Source organism: Gopherus flavomarginatus, chromosome 4 (genome assembly GCF_025201925.1).
Source record: "Gopherus flavomarginatus isolate rGopFla2 chromosome 4, rGopFla2.mat.asm, whole genome shotgun sequence".
Taxonomy (NCBI): Eukaryota; Metazoa; Chordata; order Testudines; family Testudinidae; genus Gopherus; species Gopherus flavomarginatus.
Window position 1 is genome coordinate 48,737,999 of NC_066620.1, and position 25,626 is coordinate 48,763,624.

The window sequence follows — 25,626 nt, forward strand, 5'->3', positions numbered from 1 at the left end:
CGCAGCTTAAAATATCAAAATATGTGCCAGATATTGGAAAACACAGCAAGGAAAAGGAAGGGCAAGGATCACACTAAACTGATAAGATCTGCATTTTAATTTAATTTTAAATGAAGCTTCTTAAACATTTTAAGAACTTTATTTACTTTACATACCATAATAGTTTAGTTATATATTATAGACATAGAAAGAGACCTTCTAAAAACGTTAAAATGTATTAGTGGCATGCGAAACCTTAAATTAGAGTGAATAAATGAAGACTCAGCACACCACTTCTAAAAGGTTGCCAACTTCTGGCCTAACTGTTGTCAAGTTTTTTGTAGGGATCACAGCAAAGGAGAGTTGTAAGGAGAGCTTTGAAAGAAGATGAGTGGACTTTGCAGATGGCTATGGGGAGCTCCTCCCAAGCATAAGTTGACAGTCAGCATGGGAGAAAGCACAAAGATGCTTGTTGAAAAATTTAACAAATAGATGTGTTATAGGCCGATAGGAGGCTGAAGTTGACATTTCAGCAGTGAATTAAAAAAAGGATACCTAGGATGAAGTAGGCCATGAAGGAGCTTGGAAATGAAGACAGGCAGCTTGTTTATTGCAATACAGAATGGAAGGGTGCCAAGAGAGGTGACATGGTCAAAATGACAGGTAGGAGAATCTTTGCAGCAGCACTCTGAATAGATACGAGTAGAACAAAAATGCATTAAAAGTTACATGGTGCATTAAGACTATTACCTTCTGCTTTTGCTTTTGCAAAGCTGCTTCCAGCGATTCAAGCTGAAACTGTCTTTGCTGTCGTTCTTTTTTCAGCTTGTCTAGTTGACTTTCAAGCTCTTGAATCTTCTGAAGGGCCCTTGGGGAAAGGCCTTCTTTCCACTCCTCTACAACCCAGCTCATTTTATATCTGCTTTTTTCCTTAATACAAAGTGTATATCACTGAACCTGAAACACAAGGAGAACATTACTACAACTGATTTTTAAAAGGCTTAGGATTCAAATTTTTTATTTTTATTAGTTGAATGCAGTAAAGAATATGTATTTAAAAATTACTCCTCACTTTCATAATAATTCAGACAGGGCTAGAAAGAATTTTACTCTATGAAACTGTTGTAATGTTGGATCACATTCCGGCATCTTGAATCATGGTTAGCAATTTCTATCTGGAGCATAACTTCTAATTTGACTTTCTGCTTCCATAAGCAATATCCATACTAGAAACCTTATAAGATCTCCCATGCAGCTGCTCTATGCAGACAGCAAAGAATTCTCCTGTCAGGATAATTAAAACACCCCCAATAAGCAGTAGTAGCTAGGTCAGTGGGAGTGTGTATCCCACCGACATAGCGCGGTCCACATCGGCACTTTTGTCGGTGAAACGTATCTTGGTCAGGGGTATGTTTTCCTCATATCCCTGACCAACAAAAGTTTTATTGACAAAAGTGCTAGTGCAGACATAGCCTTATTAAAATAAGTTGGAGAAAGGCAAGTGACTTCCATCTCTAACAGGGATAATTTTTACTCTACTGGTCCAACACTTGAGGCATTTCAGAAAGATGCCTCCTACTATGTTATTTTTATGATCACACAAAAACAGTTTGTTAAAGATCATTCCATTGATGTGTTGCTATCCATGCGAAACACTAACACACACGTGTTCACTCTGAAAGCCTCGTTTTCTCTGCTGAGAAAAATTATACCTTCATTTTAGGTGTCTGCTGTGCTTTTCTCTTTACAAGTTTTACAGTTTTCAGAAAGCAAAATAGCTGATTTTGCAAGCACTGTTTCTGCCAGCATGGGGCAAACACTCAAATGTAAACATGCATTCCACGGCTGCATATATTGACGCAACTGTAGGATGACCTGTTTCTTCAAGCAGAACTGTATTTTGAGAGAGAGAAAAGTGTACCAGTTATGAAGCACTGCAAATAATTGCCAGGAAATCAGATGAGAAGCTATTGTACTACCAAATGAAAACACACTCTTGGGTCTGGTGTACACTAAAAAGTTAGGCTGATGCAAGCTGTCTTCTGTCGACCTAGTTGTGCATGTACAAAGGGACAGTTCTTTGTGTCCTCCTGAGACAGCACAGTGAAGAGTTTCTCAGTTAAAGTTTTAATCCTCTGCTGAAAGTTTGGGATGGAAGTCTTATTTCTTCCTCATGCTTTCCCATGCCAGTCAGTGATAACTTTGGCAGGCATCATTGCAGTACCCAGGCTAGGAACACATGGACAGCTCCAGAACACCAGCAGCAGCTGTGCTTTCTATTTGTTATCCTCAGGAGTGAGATCACCTAAAAATCACCACCACCTGTAGAAAATGGTGCCAGTATTCAATAGCATCACCATAAACTCAGTTTCATGCAACCGAGCAATTCCCTAACCAAAGTAAGCTGTAGTCATCATGCCTGTTGCACTGAGCGACGCCGTGCACAAGCTCTCTAAATAAGTACATCTTGTTTAAAACTTTAGGGGAGCATGGGAAGGGAGTTCTGAATTAGAACTTGAACTTTCCATTGTGATTACAGTAGAACCTCAGAGGTATAACACCTCAGGAATGGAGGTTGTCTGTAACTCTGAAATGTTTAATGCTGAACAAAATGTTACGCTTGTTCTTTCAGAAGTTTACAGCTGAACATTGACTAATACAGCTTTGAAATTTTATTATGCGGGATTAAAATGCTGCTTTCCTTTTTTTTTTTTAGTTTACATTTAACACACTACTTAACTGTATTTGCCTTTTATTTTTGTCTCTGTTGCTGCCCGATTGTGAACTTCCAGTTTCAAATGAGGCGTGTGGTTGCCTGGTCAGTTCATAACTCTAAGATTCTATTGTATATCAACAATGGTACCTGTGTGTTTTATCTGAAGCTGCTGCTGTTGCAGCATTGAGAGGTTTCCCCTCCACACCCATAGAACACCTGAGTAGCTTATTTGTTAGTGTACAGAGTGACAGTTAATAGGATCAGTGACAGTGTAAAAATCATAAGTGTACAGCAAGCACTGCAAAATTAAGAAGTGCACTGATAGTGTAATATTTATAGATGTACAGCAAGCACCACATAATTCCCAACAGGCTCCAAAATAGCAGGACCAGATAGAGCACAGTACACAACGTATTACTATGGCTCACTGTTAAAGTGCTCTTTGAAAGCCTCCCTGATCCATACAGCTTCACTCTGAATGCTAAAAGCCTTTGTGTCTAGCTATTCAAACTCAATCAGCCACTCCAGCACCATCCTAGTAGCAACTTTCCCCTCTTTGCTTCATGGATATTATGCAAGACACAGCAGTCAGCTAAATCACTAGGACTGACCCCCTCCCCCACACACACACCGAGATCCAATCTTGTGATTACCCAGCACCAGCACCCCTTCTATCTACCAAAACCCAGGGTATGTCTACATCTACAATTTTGCAGCGCTGGTTGTTACAGCTGTATTAGTACAGCTGTATAGGGCCTGCGCTGCAGAGTGGCCACACTTACAGCAACCAGCGCTGCAAGTGGTGTTAGATGTGGCCACACTGCAGCGCTGTTGGCGGCTTCAAGGGGGGTTCGGGGAACGCGAGAGCAAACCGGGGAAGGAGACCAGCTTCGCCGCGGTTTGCTCTCGCGTTCCCCGAACCACCCTGCAAACCGCAGGGAAGGAGACCTGCTTGCTCGGGGGTTCGGGGAACGCGAGAGCAAACCGGGGAAGGAGACCAGCTTCGCCGCGGTTTGCTCTCGCGTTCCCCGAACCACCCTGCAAACCGCAGGGAAGGAGACCTGCTTGCTCGGGGGTTCGGGGAACGCGAGAGCAAACGGGGGAAGGAGACCAGCTTGATTACCAGAGGCTTCCTCAGGTATGCTGGGATACCTGCTTATTCCACGGAGGTCAAGAAAAGCGCTGGTAAGTGTCTACACTTGATTACCAGCGCTGGATCACCAGCGCTGGATCCTCTACACCCAAGAAAAAACGGGAGTACGGCCAGCGCTGCAAACAGGGAGTTGCAGCGCTGGTGATGCCCTGCAGATGTGTACACCTCCTAAGTTGCAGCGCTGTAACTCCCTCACCAGCGCTGCAACTTTGTGATGTAGACAAGCCCCCATTCAACTGTCATTCTGCACATGCTGACCTAGTAGCTGAATCTTTCCTGGATGCTGTCCAGGTGGATGGCTTCATGAGCCAAGGGAGCAAGGGGTAGGTTGGGTCCCCCCCAATATCACTATTCACATTTCAATATTGCCAATAGTAATCTGCCAGTCAAGAAAGTCCCTGATCGTAACTTTTAACAGTCCTGTGTTCTTAACAATGCAAGCATCATGTATCTTCCCTGACCAGGCAACACTGATGTCGGTGAAGCATTTCTGATGACCCACCAATGCTTGCACAACCATACAAAGGTAGCCCTTTCTGTTGATATACTCTGTGGCAAGGATATGCGTGCCATCTATCATCTCACCATAGATTGGGAACCCCACTGCTGCAAATCCATCCACTACGTCCTGCACATTGCCAAGAGTCATAGTCCAGCACAGGAGATGACAAATGGCCCTCTATACTTACATGACAAGGGCCTCAACAATGGATTTTCCGACTCCAAAATGATTTCCCACTGGCCAACAACAATCCAGTGTTACAAGTTTCCACAGCACAATCACCACTCATTTCTCCACTGTCAGTACAGCTCTAATTTTGGTCTCCTTGCACTGGAGGGCTGAGATGAGCTCAGCCCATAGATCCAGCAATGTGGCCTTGCACATCCAAAAGTTCTGCAGCCACTGCTAGTCATCCCAAACCTGAATTACAATACAATCTCACCAGTTAATGTTCATTTCTCAGCCTCAGAACCAGTGTTCCAAACACACCACCAACCACCTTAAATTGGTTCTCACTATGCCCCACAGCAATCTGTCCTCCAAGAAAGTCATGTTCCACACTGATTCGATTCTTCTTATGGCTCTGGAAATACTGGAGGATTGTGCATCCTGTGCTTGCAATGCTTATGACAATACTGCAGAGCTGTGCAGGTTCCATGATTCTGTCAGAGATAGCAGACAGTGAGGAGGATCATGCAAGTTTGCAGAATCTTTAAAAAGACACTGAAATTATAGGATAGAGCAGCAGTCCCCAAACTTTTGAGGGTTGCACACCCTGCCCCCCAATCCTCCCAGAGCTGGGGCCAGGCATGGAGCTGCAGCTCTGATTGGGGGGGGGGGGGGGCGGGGAGGCAGGGAGAGGGGATGTGTACAGGGGTAAGGTGGCTGAGGCTGGGGCTGCAGCTGGAGGGCAGGGTCTGGCGCCAGAAGCAGTGCCACAGCCAGGGGCAGAGGCTGGGGGTGAGAGTGGAGTCACAGCTAAGCTGCGGTGTGGGGCCGGCAGACGAGCCCACAAGACTCATACTCTTGAGGTGAGAAGCCATTCCAAGAGGCAAGCAACAGAGAGAAGTCTTAAGCAATGCCTCAGGGCTGGGGTTACATGTGTTATAAAACCCTAGCAAAGACTTGCTCTAGATTAGCTGTCTCCTCAGCTCTACCAGTGAGCCTTATCCCAGAACATCCAGACATTCCGGGAGGGTTTCCATGAAGATCTAAAGTGAAATCCTCAACAATTTAATAAACCGCACCCTGACCCTAAGCATACAAACTTGTAAAGACTCTGGACAAGTTATCCAAGGTGGCAGCAGAAAAAAAAAGGTTAACATCCTATCAGCAGGCCAAAATGCTCACCATTTGCTGCAAATAAAGAAGTTTCCTTACAACAGTTGACAGCAGTCACAAGAAAACACAGTGCAACAGGCATCAGAAGATGCTAAACAAAGAGATCTGCACACAAACAGTTTTTCAAGCAGCAGTGTACACAAGGGGGCTTGAGAAACAGTGACCTGCTGGCACTTGCTATGGAGTGTCTGCTGCAAATCTGCTCCTACTGGCCAGTGCCCCGTGCAGGCTGGCCCAGCACAGCACACTTCCTGTGAGCACAGGTGGCCTGCTATGGGCCACATTTACACACACAGCTGAAGCCAGGGCTGCAGAGGGTGTCTCAGGGAGATTGATTTATACACAGCTGGTGCTTGGCAGAGCCAAGCTGATGCTGGGCAAACACCCCCACCCGTTGTCTTTAGGGACAAAGCCTAAAGCATAGCCCAGAGACAGGGGGAGGGGTAGGAAGTTACCTCTGAGCACCTGGGGAGAACAGGCCAGAGACCTAGCGGTGCCCACAGGTGAGCAGCCAGAGCCACATTGGGTGACCCAGACAGGAGGAGAAGGGCCAGGCTGAGGCGCCCACCAGCCCTGCTGCCTGCATGGGGACCAGTGCCTGCTCCTTCACCCCTCCCCCCATGCTCCCGTCCCTCTCCAAACCCCAACAGGAGACAGCGCCTGTCTCCCCTCCCCACCCCACAGTCACTGCAGCGCCTGGGACTGCTGGGTCCCTGACTCCACTCCCTTCCCCAGCACTGAGGTTCGAAAAGCTGCCGCCACATGGTCAGATAGGGGTGCGGAGCACATTTCATTAGGGTGTGCACCCAGGGAGCCCTGCCCTAGCCCCGCCCCCATCCACTCCCTCCTCCTTCCCGCCCCCCTCCGAATCCCCAACCCCCCCACTCCTTGTCCTGACTACCCCCTCCTGGGACCCCACCCCCATCTAAGCCTCCCTGCTCCTTAACCCGACTGCCTCCATAGGACCCTAACCCCTACCTGTCCCCTGACTGCCCCAACCCTTATCCACACCCCTGCTCCCAGCCAGACCCCCAGGACTCCCATGCCTATCCAGCTGCTTCCCTTCCCCTGACAGGAACCCCCCCCCCAAACTCCCGACGCGTACAACCCCCCTTGTTCCCTGCCTGCCACAACCCCTCTCCACACCCCTGCCTCCTGACAGGCCACCCCCACAACTCCCAACTTATCCACACACACCCCAGCTCCTTGTCACCGGACCACCCCCTCCAGAGGGCCCCCCCCCCGATTGCTCCCCTCCGGACTCTCCTTGCTCCCTGTCCGCTATCCACCCCCCGCCCCCTGACAGATCCCCGGACTTCCATGCCCCATCCAACCCCCCCGCTCTCTGACTGCCCCCCCGAGACCCCCTGCCTCTAACCACCACCCCCATCCTGCTCCCTGTCCCCTGACTGCCCCCCCTTATCCAACCACCTCCACGGCCCCCTCACCATGAGGCTCCTAGCAACATGTTCCGCTCCGCGCAGAGGCGCTGCCCCACAGAAGCGCGCAGCCACGGATCCCAGAGCGCTGCGCGCGGCAGGGCTCCAGGGAAGGGACCAGCGGCTTCCCGCGCCGGGAGAGCGGGGCCATTGTCCCTCCCCGCCTCACACTCACCACAGCGCCCGGGGCTGCCAAGTCCCAGCTCCCGATCCCTTCCCCAGCGCTGAGGTTCGAACAACCGCCGCCACACAGTCAGTTACACTTACACACACACACACACACACACCCCCCAGGATAGCGCTGATTGGTCACTAGCGCAGCCTCTCACGAACCAGCCCTCCCCGTTGGACCAATGGGCTCAAACAGCAGCGCCGAACTCCTTAGATTGGTGAATTCGGAATTATTCAAACTCCATTGGCTGTTGTGGGAGGAGGGTGGCGTGTGATTGGCTCCGATGCTGCCCGCAGGCTGCAGACACAAATGAAAAAGCAGCAGCAGTAGTAGCAATGGAAGGGGGAGTTACTGGTTTATTAGGGAGGTTCGGAAGCAACACGTCACCCAGTGTGGCTAATGGGATGGTAGATCGCTCAGCGAACCAGCGCTGTGTTCTGTGGGGCGGCAGGCAGAGGAAAGGCAGCATGGAAATGTTATGGTACAGGGTAGTGAGCGATGCGTCTATTCTAACTGTGCACATTCCTCCCCCACTTCACACCACACCACACAACCAGGGTTAATCCTGCAGTTGGACTCCTACTTATCTCAATGAGACTCTTGCATAAAGATCAGCTATCTAGCATGGTGCCTACAAAGCCTGCTGATCTTGGCTAGACAGGTGAGAAGCTGTGCCTATTCCTTTCCTTTCCTTACGTCTTTCTTTCCTTCCTCTAATGCCTGTTTAATGGGGGGGAAACACATCCCCACAATACAAGTTACTAAGAAAGCTGTGCTGACTCTTCACTATACTTTACATCAGGGGTCTCAAACTCAAATGACCACAAGGGCCACGTGAGGACTAGTACATTGGGCCAAGCACTGCATTTACTGACACCCCCACCTTGCCATCCTTGGTCCCATCCCTGCCCTGCCTCTTCCCATGCCTTCCCTGCTCCCATTCCAACCCCTTCCCAGCAATGCCCACCCCAACTCCACTCCCTCACCGCCCCCAGGGGGTGCAGGAGGGGTGTGCAGTGTGGTGGGGGCTCAGGGCAGGGAGTTGGGGTGAGGGGTATGGGGGGGTGAGGGGTGCGGGGAGGGCTCAGGGCAGGGGGTTGGGGTGCGGTGGGTTCTGGGAAGGGGTGCAGGGTGCAGCAGGGGGGCTCAGGGCAAGGGGTCAGGGTGAGCTGAGCTGAAAAAGGCACACACACTGGAATAAGAGCATCTACAGGGTGTTGTACAGCTATAACAATATTTGTTTACATTCACACCTTAGGCTACACTGAAAACATTTCCTGTGTTGACAAAGCCTAATACTTTGCATTTGTATAGCACTTTTCTCAAAAGCACTTTACAAAAGTGGATAAATGTTATCTGTCTTTTACAGATGTGGAATCTGAGTCATAGACGCCTTGTTTACACTGGCGCACTCTGCATTCATCAGCAGCTAGGTCAGCTGCACTGATGTTAACAGTTTAAGTGCTAGTGCAACGGGTCTCAAACTTTTTTTACTGGTGACCCCTTTCGCATTGCAAGCCTCTGAGTGCGACCCCCCCCCAATAAATTAAACACACTTTTTAATATATTTAACACCATTATAAATGCTGGAGGCAAGCAGGGTTTGGGGTGGAGGTTGACAGCTTACGACCCCCCCCATATAATGACCTCACGACCCCCTGAGGGGTCCCGACCCCCAGTTTGAGAACCCCTGTGCTAGCGTAATCTCCCTCTGCAGCAGGAACCACATCTTTCTCTGTTTGTGCAGTGCAGGGGCAGGCAAACTTTTTGGCCTGAGGGCCACATCGGGTTTCGGAAATTGTATGGAGGGCCAGTTAGGGGAGGCTGTGCCTCCCCAAATGGCCAGGCATGTCCTGGCCCCACCCCCTATCCACCGCCCCCCCGCTTCTCACCCCCTGACACTCCCCCTGGACTCTTACCCCATCCAATCCCCCCGTTCCCTGATTACCCCCCTGGGACTCCTGCCTCATCCACTCCCTGTCCCTTAAAAGCAGCAAAGAATCCTGTGGCACCTTATAGACTAACAGACGTTTTGGAGCATGAGCTTTCGTGGGTGAATACCCACTTCTTCAGATGCATGTGGTGGAAATATCCAGGGGCAGGTATATATATGCTAGCAAGCAAGCTAGAGATAACGAGGTCAGTTCAGTCAGGAAGGATGAGGCCTTGTTCAAGCAGTTGAGGTGTGAAAACCAAGAGAGGAGAAACTGGTTCTGTAGTTGGCAAGCCATTCACAGTCTTTGTTCAATCCTGAGCTGATGGTGTCAAATTTGCAGATGAACTCAAGCTCAGCAGTTTCTCTTTGAAGTCTGGTCCTGAAGTTTTTTTGCTGCAGGATGGCCACCTTAAGGTCTTCTATAGTGTGGCCAGGGAGGTTGAAGTGCTCTCCTACAGGTTATTGTATATCCCTGTCCCTTGATAGCCCCCAGAACCCCTGCCTCTGACTTCCCCCCTGCCACCCCATCCAACCTCTCCTCTCATTCCTGATTGATCCCCTGGGACCCCTGCCCCCATTCAAGCCCTGTTCCCCACTCTCTTCACTGCCCCAACCCCTATCTGCATCCCCGCCCCCTGACCACCACCCTGAACTCCCCTGCCCTCTATCCAACCCCCCCTTGCTCCCTGCCCCCTTACCGCGCTGTCTGGAGCGCCGGTGGCTGGCAGCAGTACAGCCGCGCTGCCTGGCTGGCACCAGCCATGCCACAGTGCAGCACAGAGAACTGGGTCAGGCTGGGCTCTGCAGCTGCGTTGCCCCAGGAGCTTGCAGCCCCACTGCCCAGAGCATTGTGCCTGTGGCAGGTGAGCTGAGGCCGTGGGGGAGAGGGTACAGTGGGCCGAGGGGCCAGGGGCTAGCCTCCTGGGCCAGGAGTTCAGGGGTCAGGCAGGAGGGTCCCGCGGGCAGGATGTGGTCCACGGGCCGTAGTTTGCCCACCTCTGGTTTAGTACATCAGGGGGCTGATCCTGTTTGAGGCCTCTGGGAGCTACCTTAATCAATGATGATAGACAGAAACAAACTGTTTCCAACACTGTATCCAAAAGACTTGGTTCAAGCAAAGGTCAACCATAAGTTTCAGAAATGGTTCTGAACATGACTAGGTCCAGTGTGCACTTGCAGTTAAATAATTCTGAATCCTGGTTTGTTTGCACCCTTTGGGTGCATCTCAGTCAGCAAATTTCTCACCTAGTATTCCCAAACAGCACTGGTGCTAACACTAATGGAGGTATTAATATAGACTGTGTGCGCACATTAAGTAGTAAAAATGTGCACATCTGTTATATTGTAGTATTTAGTTCAGTCCTAGCACCATTGAGAACAACCTACTGGACAGCATTAGTAAAATTTCCTAGCACAATAGAACCTCAGCGTTACAAACACCAGAGTTACAAACTGACTGACAACCACACACCTCATTTGGAATAGGAAGAACGCAATCAGGCAGCAGAGACCAAAAAAAAAAAAAAAAAGGCAAATACTGTACAGTACAGTAGTGTGTTATATGTAAACTACTAAAAAATAAAGGGAAAGTTTTAAAAAAAAATTGACAAAGTAAGGACGGGGCAGTGAGTAGTATGGGCCCATGGTGCCCCGGCTCCAGCAAATTCAGGGCCCAGGGGACCCAGCTTTTTCAATGTTTGGGGCCGGGTCTCTCCCCCGGCCCTGCCTGCTGCCCCCCCTGTGCCCCTTCCCCAGAGCATCTCTACCTGCCCTGGGCAGCGGGTGGTTGCCCCCTGCAGTTCCACGCTGTGCTACCTCACTGGCTGCTGCTGCAGCAGGCTACAAGGGAGTGGTGCCGGGGGCAAATTGAGGCGGCTGCTGCACCTGTGGAGGGAGGAGGCGCATGGCCACTGCCCAGCAGGAGACTCCGAGTTGACTCCAGTGGGGGCTTATCCTGGCTGGACATCCTGAGCAACAGCCTGGGGGGACTTGGGTGAGTATCATGCTGGGGGAGCTGGGGAGGGGCCCCCATCACCCTCAGAGCTCGCTGCTGCCAGCAGGGAGAGGTCTGGGGGAATCCTCCTCTCTGGCTCCCTGCCCCAACCCCAAGGCAGCCTGCCTGCTGCACCCAAACCTCATCATCTTCAGCTGAGCCCCATGCCCTACAACCCCTCTCATATCCTAGCCCTCTGTCCCAGCCCAGAGCCCACATCCAGCACCCTAACACCCCTCCCGCACCCCAATCCCCTGTCCCAGCCCGGAGCCTGCACCCAGCACCCAAACACCCTCCCAGAGCCCACACCCCTCCTGCACTCAAACTTCCTCTCAGAGCCTGCACCTAAACTTCCTCCAAACTCCCTCTCAGAGCCTTAGGCAGGTGTGTGTGGTGGTGGGGTGGCGGGGGACGGGACGGGACTTGAACCTGTTCTGGAACCACCATGAATTATACAAACCTGCCACCCCTGGGTAAGGAAACTCTTTCTGTGCTTGTTTCACTTAAATTAAGATGATTAAGAGCAGCATTTTTCTTCTGTATAGAAGTTTCAAAATTGTATTAAGTCAATGTTCAGTTGTAAACGTTTGAAAGAACAACCATAACGTTTTGTTCAGAGTTATGAACATTGCAGAATTACAAATAACCTCCATTTCCCAGGTGTTCATAACTCTGAGGTTCTACTGTATAGAGGTTAGTGAGGTTACATGACTTGTCTAAGGTCATATAGTGAATTGTGTAGCAGTGGGACTAGAAACTAAGCCTGTGATCTAGCCAGTATGTATGATAGTGCAGGGGTTCTCAAGCTTTTTCTTTCTAAAGCCCCACAACATGCCATAAAAACCTCTGTGGCCCACCTGTGTTTTTCTGCATAGCTGGTAGATTAACAGACAGGGCTGGCGTTAAGGGGTAGCAAACAGGGCAATTGTATGTGGCCCCACATCACAGGAAGCCGTGCAAAGCTGAGCTGCTTGGGCTTTGGCTTCAGCCCCACATGGCTTGGGCTTCGGCTTTGTACCCTAACCCCCAGGGAGTCTAACGCTGATCCTGCTCTCTGGTTTATTTTGGCAGACCCCTGAAACCTGCTTGCGGTTCCCCGGGGGCTCCGGGCCCCTGGCTGAGAACCGCTGTGATAGTGGGTGATTTGATTAATCTTTTAACTTTGTTATGTGGGCTAACATGTATTTCTTTGTTTTGGAACTTTCCATTTAGCGTGTTATATAATGTCTTATGGTTCCTGCTTTCACCTTAAAAAAGTATGGAAAAATCTGATAACTTTTAGGTAAAATTACTGTGAATAGCTATGAATAAGGCTACAATTTAGTCATGGGTATTTTTAGTAAAAGTCATGAACAAGTCATGGGCAGTAAACAAAAAGACATGGTCTGCCCTGTGACCTGTCCATGACTTGTACTATATAAATACCCCGGCTAAAACTTAGGTACTCAGGGGAGGGATCTCCAGTGGCTGCTGCTGCTCTGGAGGCAGAGGAGGAGGGAGGCTCTGACGTGCCACCACTGCTGCTGTGGGGGGCAGGATCCTGCTGAGGGTAGGGGGTGGCCCGGGGCCCTGCCCCTGCTACTACTCCTAGACCGCTGCTCCGGGGCAGCACCTCGGACCAGCTGCCCAGGGTCACCTGAGCAGTGGCTGGTGCAGCTGGCCCTGGGATCGCCCCAGTGGTCCTGGTGTCAGACTCACCGGCTGCTGCAGAAGTCACAGAGGTCCTGGAAAGTCACAGAATCTGTGACTTCTATGACCTCCGTGAAAGACTTACAACCTTAGTTATGAACATAGGAAAATATTCCCTTGTAACTTTAATGTAACTTTTAGTTAAAATTAATATTGTATTATCCCAAAACTCCTGCTAAAATCTTAGCATTTCTATTTGATTGTCAGTAATATATTACATAAATGCAACTCAATAATTTAATGTTAGTAACATGAACTAGCTCATGAAAATTTTCTACTGCTCCCACTAGGTGATTCCCTAGGCCTGGAAAGAAAGTAATAATGCTCGAACAGCAATGTTTTTTAGAAGTACCGTCAGTCAGAAGGGGAGTTTGGCAAGTTACATGGCCACAGCAATGCTGTGATTGCAATAAGAGCAAACCCACAAAGATATTCTATTTATGCTGTTCATAGTTACTATAAATGAGTTCCAGTGGAGTGAGGCTATGAATACCTCTGTTAGCATAATGCTCATGGATTTAGTATGAGAAAGAAATTATAAATAATTATGACAGTTACATTATGACATTATAAAGCTAAGTCTTCAGTTCTTTTGTACGGCTATAAATTACTAATGCCTGAGCTGCACATAAAGTTGGAATTTTAGTGTAAAAAAAAAAGATACTGTATTTAAGAATCTGTTATAATTTTTATTAGGCCCATACTGTATTTTTTTGTGAATTCTAAAATAATCAGTATCAATAAGAGCTGCACTCTATGTAATGGTGTCAATGATATTTAAGATAAAGGAAAAACTGTAATACACACCTTATAACATTCAAGCCTGCTAGCTGCTGGGGTAGGGAACAACTATGAGTTGTCTCCTGCTCCAATCCACTCCCAGTAGAGGAGACTGGATCAGGCTGTGAGTTGCAGAATTAGGGCCCACTTACAACCACACAAAAGTCAATGTGGTGACAGATGTAAAGTGAAGCAGATTCTGGTTCCTTTGTGTGGGCTCCAGTCAAAGAGCAAGTAGAGACATTTGGTATGAATGACTTTTAGTTTAAGTGAAAAGCTAAACAAGAAAGAAAAGTCTCCATGAGAACAAACAGCATGTACATTATCTGACAATCCATAAGGAGCTCAGCTCCAGCAACAAACTAGCAACTAAACTCTGAACACAGGAAGAGTGGGTCAGAAATTTACTAGTGCACTACAAAGTGTTATATTTCAGGGCAACTGCACCTGTATTTCCCCTAAGTGGTCCGGCAAAGGCACCCACTTCTAGGCTTCCTGCTCCCCAGCCATTGCCTTTCTTGAGTGGAGACCCACATCTCTCTCCCTTTTGACTGGGGTACCTCTAGGCTGCACAGTTCCTTGGCTTCACTGTTAGTCCCAGCACAGACAGGTTGCCCACGGACACTTGCTCGCTTTCTCCTCAGAGATGGTTTAGAGACGTAATTGCTACATTTATAAGGCATCACACAGCTCTTTTTATGCAAGACTAATTTTATTATTAGGGTAAAAGCACTACAGAGAAAACATATTAAATACAATTAAAAACCCTACACGCTTGCTAATAAGCTCACCAGATGTCACCCCAGCTTTAACAGGGGTTCTAGCAGGAGTAATCCTTCAACACTGCACCCAAGGAATTTTCTTTGTGGTCACAAGTTCATCATGGCTTCAGCTGAGAACAAGTACTCAGTCGGTTCAATCCTTCCAAGCCTACCCTATGGATTGGGGCCCTCCATGGATCAAGAGTTATGTTCATTTTCTGGATGAGGAAGAAGGCCCTGAGCCAGGCTATTTATCGAACAATCCTTTCTTTGTATGTTAGTCCCTGGAGAATACAATTTGAATTAGTATATTTGGACCTTTCCAGGGGCGTGGCTTTAAAAGGCTGATAATGAAGGAATTACATTAGCATCCTCCTCCCTACTGGAGAAGGTACATACAATGCCACAATAACACATCCACAATTGCATTTTTAATACAATGTAAACCAAAGTTATTATTCAAAATAATATATATTCAATAACTTAATTCAATAAAGTTGATCTTGATTCCATCAGGTTTGTTCAGGATTGGGTTTGTTTAGTTTGGAAAAGAGAAGACTGAGAGGGGACATGATAGCAGTTTTCAGGTATCTAAAAGGGTGTCATCAGGAGGAGGGAGAAAACTTGTTCATCTTAGGCCATGTCTACATCTAAAGTTTTGCAGCGCTGGTTGTTACAGCTGTATTAGTACAGCTGTATAGGGCCAGCGCTGCAGAGTGGCCACACTTACAGCAACCAGCGCTGCAAGTGGTGTTAGATGTGGCCACACTGCAGCGCTGTTGGGCGGCTTCAAGGGGGGTTCCGGGAACGCGAGAGCAAACCGGGAAAGGAGACCCGCTTCGCCGCGGTTTGCTCTCGCGTTCCCGGAGCCACCCAGCAAACCGCAGGGAAGGAGACCTGCTTGCTCGGGGCTCCGGGAACGAGAGAGCAAACCGGGAAAGGAGACCCGCTTCGCCGCGGTTTGCTCTCGCGTTCCCGGAGCCACCCAGCAAACCGCAGGGAAGGAGACCTGCTTGCTCGGGGCTCCGGGAACGAGAGAGCAAACCGGGAAAGGAGACCCGCTTCGCCGCGGTTTGCTCTCGCGTTCCCGGAGCCACCCAGCAAACCGCAGGGAAGGAGACCTGCTTGCTCGGGGCTCCGGGAACGAGAGAGCAAACCGGGAAAGGAGACCCGCTTCGCCGCGGTTTGCTCTCGCGTTCCCGGAGCCACCCAGCAAACCGCAGGGAAGGAGACCTGCTTGCTCTGGGCTCTGGGAACGAGAGAGCAAACCGGGAAAGGAGACCCGCTTCGCCGCGGTTTGCTCTCTCGTTCCCGGAGCCACCCAGCAAACCGCAGGGAAGGAGACCTGCTTGCTCGGGGCTCCGGGAACGAGAGAGCAAACCGGGAAAGGAGACCCGCTTCGCCGCGGTTTGCTCTCTCGTTCCCGGAGCCACCCAGCAAACCGCAGGGAAGGAGACCTGCTTGCTCGGGGCTCTGGGAACGAGAGAGCAAACCGGGAAAGGAGACCCGCTTCGCCGCGGTTTGCTCTCGCGTTCCCGGAGCCACCCAGCAAACCGCAGGGAAGGAGACCTGCTTGCTCGGGGCTCGGGGAACGAGAGAGCAAACCGGGAAAGGAGACCCGCTTCGCCGCGGTTTGCTCTCTCGTTCCCGGAGCCACCCAGCAAACCGCAGGGAAGGAGACCTGCTTGCTCTGGGCTCTGGGAACGAGAGAGCAAACCGGGAAAGGAGACCCGCTTCGCCGCGGTTTGCTCTCTCGTTCCCGGAGCCACCCAGCAAACCGCAGGGAAGGAGACCTGCTTGCTCTGGGCTCCGGGAACGCGAGAGCAAACCGGGAAAGGAGACCCGCTTCGCCGCGGTTTGCTCTCGCGTTCCCGGAGCCACCCAGCAAACCGCAGGGAAGGAGACCTGCTTGCTCGGGGCTCTGGGAACGAGAGAGCAAACCGGGAAAGGAGACCCGCTTCGCCGCGGTTTGCTCTCTCGTTCCCGGAGCCACCCAGCAAACCGCAGGGAAGGAGACCTGCTTGCTCTGGGCTCTGGGAACGAGAGAGCAAACCGGGAAAGGAGACCCGCTTCGCCGCGGTTTGCTCTCTCGTTCCCGGAGCCACCCAGCAAACCGCAGGGAAGGAGACCTGCTTGCTCTGGGCTCCGGGAACGCGAGAGCAAACCGGGAAAGGAGACCCGCTTCGCCGCGGTTTGCTCTCGCGTTCCCGGAGCCACCCAGCAAACCGCAGGGAAGGAGACCTGCTTGCTCGGGGCTCTGGGAACGAGAGAGCAAACCGGGAAAGGAGACCCGCTTCGCCGCGGTTTGCTCTCGCGTTCCCGGAGCCACCCAGCAAACCGCAGGGAAGGAGACCTGCTTGCTCGGGGCTCTGGGAACGAGAGAGCAAACCGGGAAAGGAGACCCGCTTCGCCGCGGTTTGCTCTCTCGTTCCCGGAGCCACCCAGCAAACCGCAGGGAAGGAGACCTGCTTGCTCTGGGCTCTGGGAACGAGAGAGCAAACCGGGAAAGGAGACCCGCTTCGCCGCGGTTTGCTCTCGCGTTCCCGGAGCCACCCAGCAAACCGCAGGGAAGGAGACCTGCTTGCTCTGGGCTCCGGGAACGAGAGAGCAAACCGGGAAAGGAGACCAGCTTGATTACCAGAGGCTTCCTCCTTCCACGGAGGTCAAGAAAAGCGCTGGTAAGTGTCTACATTGGATTACCAGCGCTGGATCACCAGCGCTGGATCCTCTACACCCGAGACAAAACGGGAGTACGGCCAGCGCTGCAAACAGGGAGTTGCAGCGCTGGTGGTGCCCTGCAGATGTGTACACCTTCAAAGTTGCAGCGCTGTAACTCCCTCACCAGCGCTGCAACTTTCTGATGTAGACAAGCCCTTAGCCTCCAATGATAGAACAAGAAGCAATGGGCTTAAACTGCAGCAAGGGTTGGATTTAGGAAAAGATTTAGGTTGGACATTAGGAAAAAGTTCCTAACTGTCAGGGTAGTTAAACACTGGAATAGATTGCCTAGGGAAGTTGTGGAATCTCCATCTCTGAAGATATTTAAGAGTAGGTTAGATAAATGTCTATTAGGGATGGTCTAGACAGTATTTGGTCCTGCCATGAGGGCAGGGGACTGGACTCAATGACCTCTCGAGGTCCCTTCCAGTCCTAGAGTCTATGAGTCTATGAGGATATTATAGCATATTGTCACTCTGTCACACAAGGCATAACACTTTCATAGCTATAAACACTACACTTTAACATTTACCTTAATTTGCTATAGCGCAGGGGTTCTCAAATTGGGGGTTGGGACCCCTCAGGGGTTCACGAGGTTATTATATGGGTGGTTGCAAACTGTCAGCCTCCACCCCAAGCCCTGCTTTACATCCAGCATTTATAATGGTGTTAAATACATAAAAAAGTGTTTTTAATGTTAATTTATAAGGAGGTCGCACTCAGAGGCTTGCTATGTGAAAGGGGTCACCAGTACAAAAAGCTGAGAACCCCTGCTATAGCCTATCCAGGCATTGTGTAAGTTATAGTATAGTACGGGGTGGCCCTCCCCCATTCTCCACCTATTAGACTGGGAAGGAGGGGAGCTCAGGAGCAGCAGGGTGGGGAGTCTCAGGGCTTCAGCCTGTTGGACATACTTCCTGGGGCTTGAGGCTTCAGCAGGAGCGAGGCTGAAGACCTGAGCCCCAGTCCCCAGCAGGTGTGCCCTGGCTTGTGAACTTCTGAAGATTGTTGGATGGGACTCGGTGGGCAAGTCTGTTTGACCACCCCTGATATACCATGTAACACTGGTGGGACAGGTTAGTGCTTAGGATGAGATCAAGTCAGAAGTTCAGCCCAAACTCTAAATATATAGTGTATTTATTTTAAAAATATATAGTAGATCTGTAAAAGGTGTTGGTTTGATCTGGATGTTGCTATGCAATTTTTAAAATCAATTTAATGATCATGAAAGATGCCTGATTCTTCACAGCTGGAAACTGAAATAACCTATCTACTGTAGGCAGTTGCAAAGTTCCTTGCACAGCTCCATTAATGTACCTCAATGCTGTTCTTTATCAGACCACATCTAGGAATCTAAGGGTGAGTCAGACTGAAAATCCACCTAGTCTTAACTGGCCTTTCTGCTAAGACTGCCAGCAAACTGGCCAACCGTAATGTGGAAATCTGTCCACTGAGAAGTGGACTCAGGCCCCAGATAAAAAGAGCCATCAGACAGTAACAACTTTCAGGCCATGCCTACACTTACAGTTCTGCAGCGCTGGTAGTTACAGCTGTGTTCGTACAGCTGTGTAGGGCCAGCGCTGCAGTGTGGCCACACTGACAGCTACCAGCGCTGCAGTGTGGCCACATTTGCAGCACTTGCAGCGCTGTTGGGAGTGGTGCATTGTGGGCAGCTATCCCACAGAGCACCTCGTCCCATTTTGGCGCTGTGGCTTGTGGGAAGGGGACGGAAGGGTGCGGGTCTTTCCGCTTCCTGTTCCAACGCCCCGTGGTGCTTTGCTACACATTCCGAGCAGTTTGGCAGCATTGTGAGTCTGCAGAGCTGTAGGGGACCCCGGAAGACATTGTTACGGTTTAAGCTAGGGCTTGCGCTTTCTCAAGGAGAGGTTATTAGCGGACAGAAGTTGCTAGCAGCTGCTGCTTCTAACCGGTTAAAACTGCCCTGTGTGGGAAGTCTTAGTGTTTTGGGGAACTGCAGAAAGTCTGCAGAAAGTCCCTGGCCCGAGGCCAGGGGAGGCGGCCATTGCTGATGGAAAGTCCCTTATTGCATATGTAAAGGTTAGTTTGCATGCTATTAGCATGATGCTATAATTGCTAAGGGCTAGAGCTTGCGCATTGAACTTCGCACCTGACCGAGCTGTTCGGACGTTGGACTCCCCAAGCTAGTGGCAGCAACGTGTGGAGTTCCCGTTGCGGGTGTGTCACTTAACCTTCATTAAAGCCAATTAATTCACCTGTGTGTGTGGGCCTCGTCCTTGCAGAGCATCCAGGCATGCAACAAGTGCGATTTCTGTTACAAATGGAGCCCGAGCTGCTGAGGACCTTGCTGATGAATGTTGCAGGGAGTTGCAGCGCTGGCTGTGCTTTGTAAGTGTGGCCACATCCTGAGTTGCAGTGCTGTAACACCCTCACCAGCGCTGCAACTCTCCAGTGTAGCCAAGCCCTCAGTCACTAACAACAATTTGGGTCAAGAATCAAATCACTGATCATGAGGTAAAAGGATTTAAATCCCACTACCAGTTCTCTAAATCACACTTCACCATTTTGACAAATGGTATCACTTATTCAATACACTTGTCACTTGTATTTATTGGAATCATGTCTCTGTGAATTGAAACTCTAAATTATAGGGGCTATTTAGAAATGCATTTTTTGGCCTGATGTCCATTACAAACTATTGATTAAATCATTCTTAGTTCATGAACCATTGACCAGATAGATTGCAATGACTCTGAATGGTATGAAGGCGAATTGGTCACATACTGACAGTATTTAACGTTTTGTGAAAATTGAAGAGGTGAAGCACATATAATAGCCAATTTTAAAATCTCAGTCTCTCAACATTCTAACATAGCTTTATTACATACCAGGAAAACCATATGATCATATTCTGAATTAATCACTAATGAAAAGAAAAACTATAATTATTTAATATTTATATTATTGTAGTTGCCATAAAATCCAGTCTGAATCAGGACTCCCTTATACTAGGTGCTCTACAAACATAAATGAAGACAAAGCTGATATTTATATTTCTATACTTCTATCTGCTAATTTTAAAGAGCCTTAAAAGCATGGATGAATTGAGCCTTATAACAATCTTATAAACTAGATGGGTATTATCTCCATTTTACAGATAAGCAATATGTAGGTGTCAAAGTCTTTGACAGCACCAAGAATAAATTCAGGTCTCTTGGTATCAGTTCTTTGCTATTTTCAGGGACTGGATGGCTCAGAGAGTGGTTGTAGATCAATATTTTCAAATGTGGGTGCCCAAAGTTACATGCCTAAATACATATTTAGGTGCCTAAATAAGAGACTGATTTTCAGAAGTGTTCCCTTAGACTTAGCCCCTGATTCAGTAGTCCATCTTTATGCTTACCTTTAGGCATGTGCTTGTCTCATTTACTTCCATGGAACTTAAGCACATGCTTATACATTCTTTGCTGAAATGTGCTGAGATGCAGGTGTTCAGCACCTCTGAAAATCATGTCACTTTTATTTAGGTTTTCACTACTGTTGCCTTGTTATATGGATACATTATGGATTTGGATCTCCAGAGTTGTCAAACCAGTAATTTCAAGAGCAGTAAATTCACTAAAAAACATGAACTTTTTTGTTTTAATGAATGCCAATTTTGGATTATATAAACTTAAAAAATTACAATAGTAAATTTCTAATTGTGCTAGAATATCCTAAGAATATCCTAACTGATGTTAAAAAAAATCCACCTCAAAACTACTTAGGAAAAGTATTTGCTTCTGTCCTAAGTCTCTGTGTCAAATTAATATCCACCCTGAAGCAAATTTCTATACAATTTCTATAAAAGCATGAAAAATGGGGTTTATAATAGAAGTGGTGACACAACCATAAGTGGAAGCTAGAATTCACCACTATAATCAGTCTCAAATGCTAAAACTTTTTTGATTTTACAAGCTTTTATTCAAGGATTAAAAAAAGGCAGACATTTTCAGTTATTCCCGAAACCTGTAGAAATAGACGTAACATTAAGCAAACTAGAATGTTCAGTGTTCCATAATTTATGTGTATGGATGATCACTGAAAACTTTTTCTGGTCCACAAAACTAGGTGCTGCTTAGTCACTGTAAGCTATAGAGTCCTATAACGTGTTAGCTCATGCTTGATGGCAACAGGTTTGTTTTCCATAATTGTGTAATCCAAATTCCTTTTCAAAGAGAAGATTTTTGAAAAGGACTATTAAATGCAATCATTAACGAGCACATAGGGCACTAGACAAGTAAACTTGTCTTAATTATGGTAAGCTTAAAAAAATTGAAAGTACCAATTTACAAAGTACAAGTATGGTTTTGGGACTAAGAAGCTTCTCCCAGAATATTGCCTAAGGTTTTGTCTCCATTACAATTACAACCAAGTCAGGATACTCAGCACATGTCCCAGGTTTTAGAATAGTTAGGGAACACAGTTAAGGTCATATTTACACTACACATTGGAACTGTGTTGCAACTGTATCCTTTGATTTGATTGTAATGTAGATGGCTGTAAAGCTAATTAAACCTCATCTACTGTTCTCAGAGCAAACTGTCAGATGTTGCTTAAGCACAGTTTAAAGGGAGTTTTGTTGAAAACAGGTTATGACATGGTTTTGCCAACAAACAAGGTCTGAACATTTTCCGTGTTATAACAAGATTTTAAAAATTGCTTTAGCCCAGGATAAACATGTTGGAAGTGTTTAAACACAGGTGTTACTGGGTGCTAGAACTATTTCAAATCTCATTGTAAACCATATCCAAGTCCCACAGACACTGTACGTTCTACTGTGCAGGGAACCAGATAAAAAACAATAATCCTCTGATATGGTTGACACACCATGCTTTCAGTATGGATGGTACTGGATTATGTTTTCACTATCTTTTTGAGCCATGTTACAGCTCTGCTTAGTGCCAGACTTTAGCATGGTTTAAGAACAGATTTAAAACATGATTCAGTCCTGTCTGCTCTGAAATCCAAACTGTATATTAATTTTGTTAGGACTACTCTGCTGCAAAAGGATCCCCAAACAAAAAACACTTTCCCCAGGGCAGATGGGGTATTAGAGATATAAATTCCATAAACCACCATATAAAACCACTAAGTTCCATCTTTAATAATATTTTAAATCATGGTAACACCTTTCTAGCAAGAATTATGTTTAAACATGGTCTCTAGGAAGCTGGTAACGTGTTTTCTTAATCTTCAGGGCTGTATGCTCCTTTCCACTCTGTGTTGGGGAGCAAAGGAATGGCAACAAGAATACAATGGGTCCTACACATGCTGAAGGTGACAGTGGTACCAAAATGACATACCTCCGGCTCAGAAGCTTATCTGTATTAACTAATTGTGTATTTCTTAAAGCACCTCTCTCCATAGTATCTAGGAGCCAAATACAGGTATTAATAGTTGTATTAAGCCACACACTAGGCAATGCGTTTCACCACTCCTTGGTTCAGGAGCCTTTACTTATTTGGGTGGGTTTTCTCTTTGTGCTACAGCTTGCCATTGCAGGCAGGGCTTTGCAAAAGGCTCAGCTCTGTAAGCTGCTGTATTTTGGAGCATATCTTTATCTCCTCTTGGACTCTTCAATATTTCAGAGACTGTGCTGGGACAGGAGAGGCAGGAGCTGGAATTCAGCTCCCATTCAAAACTAGCAGATATTTGAGCCAGTATCTGCCACTGTGCTAGTGCTGCTTGCAACATTACCATATGCTTGCACTTAAAACTCCTTGAACGGAAGAGTTCTGTACAGGTGCACTGAGGTCTATAGCAGAAAAAAGGGGCCAGGAGCAGTACCTGGGGCCCAACAAAACTGCAGAGGTGGCTAACACCCTGTGGTGAGGCATTAAGATAGTCCTATGAATGCCAGCCTCCACAGTGTTTAGAAGCGAAGTCTTATGCCTGCTTGGTAGGACCTCAAAGCTGTGGAGAGAATCCAGCTGAAACTTCAGGAGTTTCATGCCCACTTTCCCACCCCATCCTCTGTGTTTTTCTACTTGTGAAGTGGAAAATATAAAAAAGAATCTTACAGATCTGGAGTAAGAAAGCTCTAAAACTTCACTGTGTTCTCCTGCTTTGCTACCAGCTGCAGCTATTTTGCTTATGGTACGCTACCTACTGCTATACTGTGACCAAATGTGTCTTTGTAGTTCTGCAGTTGGGTGCTATTCACAGCTCCATATCTAACTCAGTATGTGACCTGGAGCAAGAAAAAACTCTGAATGCAACAATTTACCATAAAAAACAATGAGGATTTCTTTTGGCACCTTAGAGACTATTTGGGCATAAGTTTTCTTGGGTTAGAACCCACTTCATCAGATGCATGGAGTGGAAAATACAGGAGCAGGTATAAATACATGAAAAGATGGGAATTTAGTGTCAGTGTCACTTCTCAGCATAACCATCTGTAAGATGTGGATCCTATTTACTTACTTCACTAAGCCTCATAACACCTTTGTTAGAGCATTTCAGATAAATAGGACTTTCTCTGCAAAGTGTAATTACATTTTACAATGCCAGGGGTAAGGCACAGACTTGTGACTCCACATATGGTACTTAAGCAGAATTATGTATCTAAATTGAGGAACTGTGCTATTTCTCTCTCTTTTAAGGGCTTGATCCTATTTACCTTTACTGATGTGAGTAATGCCCACTGACTACTCATGTACTGACTGAGTATTGCAGGACCAGGCCCTTCCATGAGGAGAAAAGTATGTACGAATATGAGAATGTGTTACATAAGTGTAAAACAAAAAAACAAACACACACCTACAATTTTCACCCATTTTTTTAGAAATGACTGTGCTCGTGAGCCTTTCTAATTCCAGTGTAGGGATTTTTACAGTTTTAGGAGCATATTCTGTGTACATCTGACACCAAGAGGGATTCTGTGCCCTATTCTAGAGTTGCTCCTACCCTCCATATGGTTCTCCCCTGCTCTGCTAACTCAAAAATGGATAAATAAATTTTACTCAAACTACCCTCCTAAACAATCTCACATGGCCTGAAATCAAGCATAGAAAGGTGATTTAAGAGCTAAAAGTGTTTTAATATAAGGGTTCAAAATCTGAGTTTAGGTAATTTCCTCCTGATTTTCAGTGTTGATTTTTAGGCAAACAAAGGCTCTATTTTAAGAGTAAAATATTGTGAATTTATTTTAATGATATATTATTTAATGCCCAACAGGTGTAAAACTCTATAAATATCTGGGGAATTGTTTGTAGGGTCTCCATATTCTTAACATCAGTTCATTCATAACTGATTCATCATCCTGGCAGAAGCTGCAGCCCGGCTTTACAAGGTGACCCAACGATGCTCCTTAGCCAACCTTAGTGCAGCCACCAGACAGCACCAATTGTTATGCTTCTGGCATGACATTCCCATCTGTGATACCCCATCACACATCTGGGGGGCTGCAGGGTTTCTTCTGCTGTTTCTCCTCCAGTTATAGAGGTGCCAGCATTGCAGGTAGCCAGGGTGTGTTTCATCTGCTCCCCCTGGAGGATCCGAGCAAATGGGTGGCAAGGAGTTGGGAGAACTGGCAGCAGCTGGATTCCCCAGTGCGCTGCCATTGGACAAGTGTGGGTCCTAACATGAGTGTGACAGAGACAGGACAGGGGGACAGAACGGGGAGCAGGGGCTGACGAAGTGAAGCACGCAAGGACTCAAAGGGGGCCCATTGTGTAACAGATGGAAAGGGGCTGAAGAGGATGAGGGGTGGCACTGGAGGATGGCTAGACCGCACAGCCTTAAGGGCAGGGGGAGATGGAATGGCAGGCTGGGGGGCAGAGCAGAGGAAGTGGGGCTGAAACGGGGAGGTAGTAGGGTGACCAGACAGCAAATGTGAAAAATCGGGACAGGAGGTGGGGGGTAATAAGACCCTATATAAGAAAAAGTCCCTAAAATTGGGACATCTGGTCACCCTAGGAGGTAGGAGCAGAGAAGCTGGCCTCCAAAAGACTCCCCTGGGCTGTCTCAGACCCCGCAGAGCGAACACACACCCTAGGACTGACTCAGCCCTTTCCTCCTCCTCAAACATTCCCGCTCCCCACCCCCCAAAACCAAACCCTTCCCTTCCCTTCCCTGTGGACTCAGACTCTCCCTGTTCTCCCAGCCGCCGGGTGCCCCTGGCTCCCTGCCCCCTCTCTTTGGGCCTGGCTACACGGGCTGGAGGAACTGGGTTGCAAAGGTAGCGCAGGCGAAGGGGCTCGGCGGGGCTAGCGCAGCCAGGGGGGCTCCGAGGGGAAATCGGCGAAAAACCCGTCCCGCGGCTCTGTCCCGACCTTGGCCGAGTTGCAGCAGGCGGGATTGGAAGGAGCCCGCCCCTCCTCTTCCTCCCGCGGACGGGGATCGTTCCTCCGCCTTTGCAAAGAAAACAAAACAACAACAAAGCCCATGTCAAGTCCCCGACGTCTCCGGGCCCCGCAGTAGCAGCG

At 48.1% G+C, this 25,626-nt stretch overlaps 1 protein-coding gene across 3 annotated transcripts in view; it reads right to left on the reverse strand.

Moving 5' to 3' along the window:
* Positions 1-7,386, reverse strand: part of LOC127049447 (centromere protein F-like) — an 88,091-nt gene extending 80,705 nt beyond the window's left edge. For 2 of the 3 annotated variants that reach the window (XM_050950209.1, XM_050950207.1), the window contains exons 1-2: positions 7,306-7,386; positions 730-936 (exon numbers count right to left, since the gene is read on the reverse strand). In XM_050950209.1, coding sequence (XP_050806166.1) covers positions 730-891 — 162 coding nt within the window. In that variant the 5' untranslated portion in view covers positions 892-936; positions 7,306-7,386. Of the gene's footprint in view, positions 1-729; positions 937-1,691; positions 1,873-7,305 lie in introns of all 3 variants that reach the window. The other variant, XM_050950208.1, reaches the window with a different exon arrangement.
* Positions 7,387-25,626: the final 18,240 nt, after the last annotated feature.